General features: G+C 39.1%; 1 protein-coding gene across 1 annotated transcript in view; it reads right to left on the bottom strand.

Moving 5' to 3' along the window:
- HELLS (helicase, lymphoid specific) overlaps positions 1-3,411 on the bottom strand; it is a 56,920-nt gene that overhangs the window by 33,282 nt on the left and 20,227 nt on the right. Inside the window, exon 7 of the mRNA XM_003783720.3 lies at positions 1,143-1,184. Coding sequence (XP_003783768.2) covers positions 1,143-1,184 — 42 coding nt within the window. The remainder of the gene's footprint in view (positions 1-1,142; positions 1,185-3,411) is intronic.

Here is a 3,411-nt window from a genome sequence, read left to right as displayed (position 1 = left end):
CTCTACCCAGGGGGACAGCTTGAGGCTCTGTCTCAAAAAAAAAAAAAAAAAAGAAAACAACTAACATACTCAACAACATACAAGAACATTGTAGACACAATAAGTGAAAAGGAAGAAATAAACGAACCTGTAAGGGATGTCCAAAAGTGGTCTCCTCCAAATTTGGGAGCAGAGAAATTAGAAGGGTGTACAAGGCACCCTCCTACCACATTGGAAATGTTCTACTTATGCTTTGATGTGGACGGTGATTACACAGGTATATGTATGTGTCCAAATTTATTAAAATAAACACTTAAGAGCTATTCATTTCTTATTTACTGCTTATATGTAAATTATGAAATGCAGCCAAAATTCCATAGTAAATCACAGTTGAAGTTTAGAAAAATTCAACTACACATTATAAAAATAAGCTTACTTAATCTTATATTTACACTTAATAGGTTATAGCTATAATCACAATCCAATCCTTATAATGAACAAAGAATAAAAACCAAGTCATTTTTATGGTATAAATTTTAGACAAAATTATATCATGGCCAAATAGAGTATGTCTCATTTTCTAAACATGACATCAATTTTTCCAAGGGCCTAGAAATCTTAAATAAATCAATTACTTTAAGTTCATATCCATTAGTGAGTATTTTCATATCACAGGTGTTGCTTCCCTATACAACTCTGTAATTCCAGAGACTTGGACAATGAATACCCAGATAACAAGGAACAACTCTATATAAAGTGAGGGGCAGAGAGTTGGTTCAGAAATCAAGCCCTTCTAAAACAGAACTAAAGAAAATCTTTAGGGCCAGTAACAACATTAAGACATCCCTCATAGCTTCCATAGACTCACTGTACATATCCACATGGCATAGATACATGTATCATTCCTAGACTCACAAGTTAAAAGCATCATTGCTAGACCCATAAATTAATATTTACACAAGTAGGAACACGCAGAAGAACACCTAAAATTAATGCATAAGAAAGAATGTTAAGGAAATGCACAAACTGCCTGCATAGGTATTTTTTTAAAGCATAAAAATGGGATAGTGAGAAAAATGCACACTGCTAATTAAAAAAAAAGTGTCTAGTGATCAGGTAGCAAACTAACTTCAAAATTTAATTGCCTGTTATAAATTTCTTACCTCACTCTCCTTCTTATTTTTTTTAGCCACAGACAAAATTTCCTAGAAAATCCAGAAAACAGAAGTAAATCAATAATGTATGAAGCTTTTCTATTTATTTATTTAAAAAATCATTTATTTTAGGCCAATTTGCCCATAAGATGGTAGGTGCATAAGCTATGAAAATGCTACCCGCACTCTAGCTGGGGCAACAGAGTGAGACTGAAACAAAATCTTTATAATTCAAGAACAAAGACCTAGTGAAGAGGGAAAGGAAAGTACAGAAGGGATGTTTTGGAGAAGTAAAATCCACCATGGCACACAATATTCAATTGGTGACACAATCTATAAATCTGTAAACACATTCAAAGACTTAGAGATTCTTTTTTTTTGGAAACAAGAGTTCACTTGGTCACCCTTGGCAGAGTGCTGTTATGTCATAGCTCACAGCAACCTTTAACTCTTGGGGGCAGGCAATTCTCTTGCCTCATGGGACTACAGGTGCCTGTCACAACATTCAGCTATTTTTAGAGATGAGGTCTAGCTCTTACTCAGACTGGTCTCTAACCCATGAGGCTCAGGCAATCCACCCACCTTGGGCTCCCAGAGTGCTAGGATTACAAGTGTGAGCCACCTCGCCCAGCCCTCCCTATTATTCTTATGATAGCGGCAAACTCCTGACCATGCTTACCTCTTTCTACAGCTTCACACTTTCATTTATGAATGGAGCCAAATAGAATTCAAACTTTTTTGAACTTGCCAGGCTCTCTTGACTCTGAACAGTTGTTCAAGACTATTATTTCTTCTTAGAACATTCCCTCACTACCTTCCCTATCCCTTGCTATTTCTCTATTGATACTTTTACCTTTAAGGGATTTAGCTTTTATCCTTCAAGTCTCAACACTGAGATCACTTCCTAGGTCAAAACTTCCCTGAACCTGATACGTAAGTTAATAGCCTCTCTATATGCCGTCAATAGCACCCACTTTTCCAATTTAATAGACTACATAGGCTGTGAGCCTGTAACTCAAGAGGTTAACACACCACCACACACACCAGAGCTGGCAGGTTTGAAACCAGCCTGGGGCTGCCAAACAACAACTACAACCAAAACATAGCCAGGCGTTGTGGCGGGTGCCTGTGGTCTCAGCTACTTGGGAGACTAAGGCAAGAGAATTGCTTAAGCCCAGGAGTTGGAGGTTGCTGTAAGCTGTGATGTCACAGCACTCTACCCAGGGCAACAACTTGAGACTCTGTCTCAAAAAAACAAACATAAAAAAAATAGACTATTTAATTTTATATATTTCTCACTGGATATAGACTTAGGCAAAAAACTGTTTACCTTTTTTTTTTTTTTTTTTGAGACAGAGTCTCACTTCGTGGCCCTCGGCTGAATGCTATGCTATCATAGCTCACAGCAACCTCAAACTTCTGGGCTCAAACAATTCTCTTGCTTCAGCCTCCCGAGTAGCTGGGATTACAGGCGTCCACCACAGCGCCCAGGTGGTTTTAGAGATGGGGTCTCTCTCTCGCTCAGGCTAGTCTCAAACAAGTGAGCTCAGGCAATCCACCCACCTCAGCCTCCCAGAGTGCTAGGATCACAAGCATGAGCCACCGCACCCTACCTGTTTACCTCTCTTTACTTCTATCCACTTATAACAGTTCCCCCATAGCTGTTATTTCACAACAATTTGATGAATTAAATGAACAGCTGCATGACTAGCTAAACTATATAAGACACATTAACAGTGCTTTTCAAACTACAAATTGAATGAGTACCATAATCAATTTCAGACTGTCCTATTATTTTTAAATGAAAAAACAGTAACAGGAAAAATTGTGTAAAGCTGTGTTATAAAGACCTAAACAGGCTTGGCACTGTAACATAGTCATTACAGCACCAGCCACATACACTGGGGCTGGCGAGTTCAAACCTGGCCCAGGCCAGCTAAAACAAGGACAACTGTAACAAAAAATAGCCAGATGCTGTGGCAGGTGCCTGTAGTCCCAGCTACTTGGGAGGCTGAGGCAAAAGAATCACTTAAGCGCAAGAGTTGGAGGTTGCTGTGAGCTGTGATGTCACAGCACTCTACTGGGGGCAACAAAGTAAGACTCTTTGTCTCACCAAAAAAAAAAAAAAAAACCCCTAAACAGTTGGATTTCAGGTAAAATATAACAGGCAGTAAGGCTAGGCTTTTTTTTTAATGTTAAGAATGTGGAGCAGCACCTGTGGCTCAGTGAGTAGGGTGCCAGCCCTACATAACGGAGGTGGGGGGTTGAAACCCAGCCT

The sequence above is a fragment of the Otolemur garnettii genome, unplaced genomic scaffold (genome assembly GCF_000181295.1).
Source record: "Otolemur garnettii isolate 467f Iridium unplaced genomic scaffold, OtoGar3 scaffold00008, whole genome shotgun sequence".
Lineage (NCBI taxonomy): Eukaryota > Metazoa > Chordata > Mammalia > Primates > Galagidae > Otolemur > Otolemur garnettii.
The sequence above is the reverse complement of the archived record's forward strand: the minus strand, read 5'-3'. Positions and strand labels throughout refer to the sequence as shown.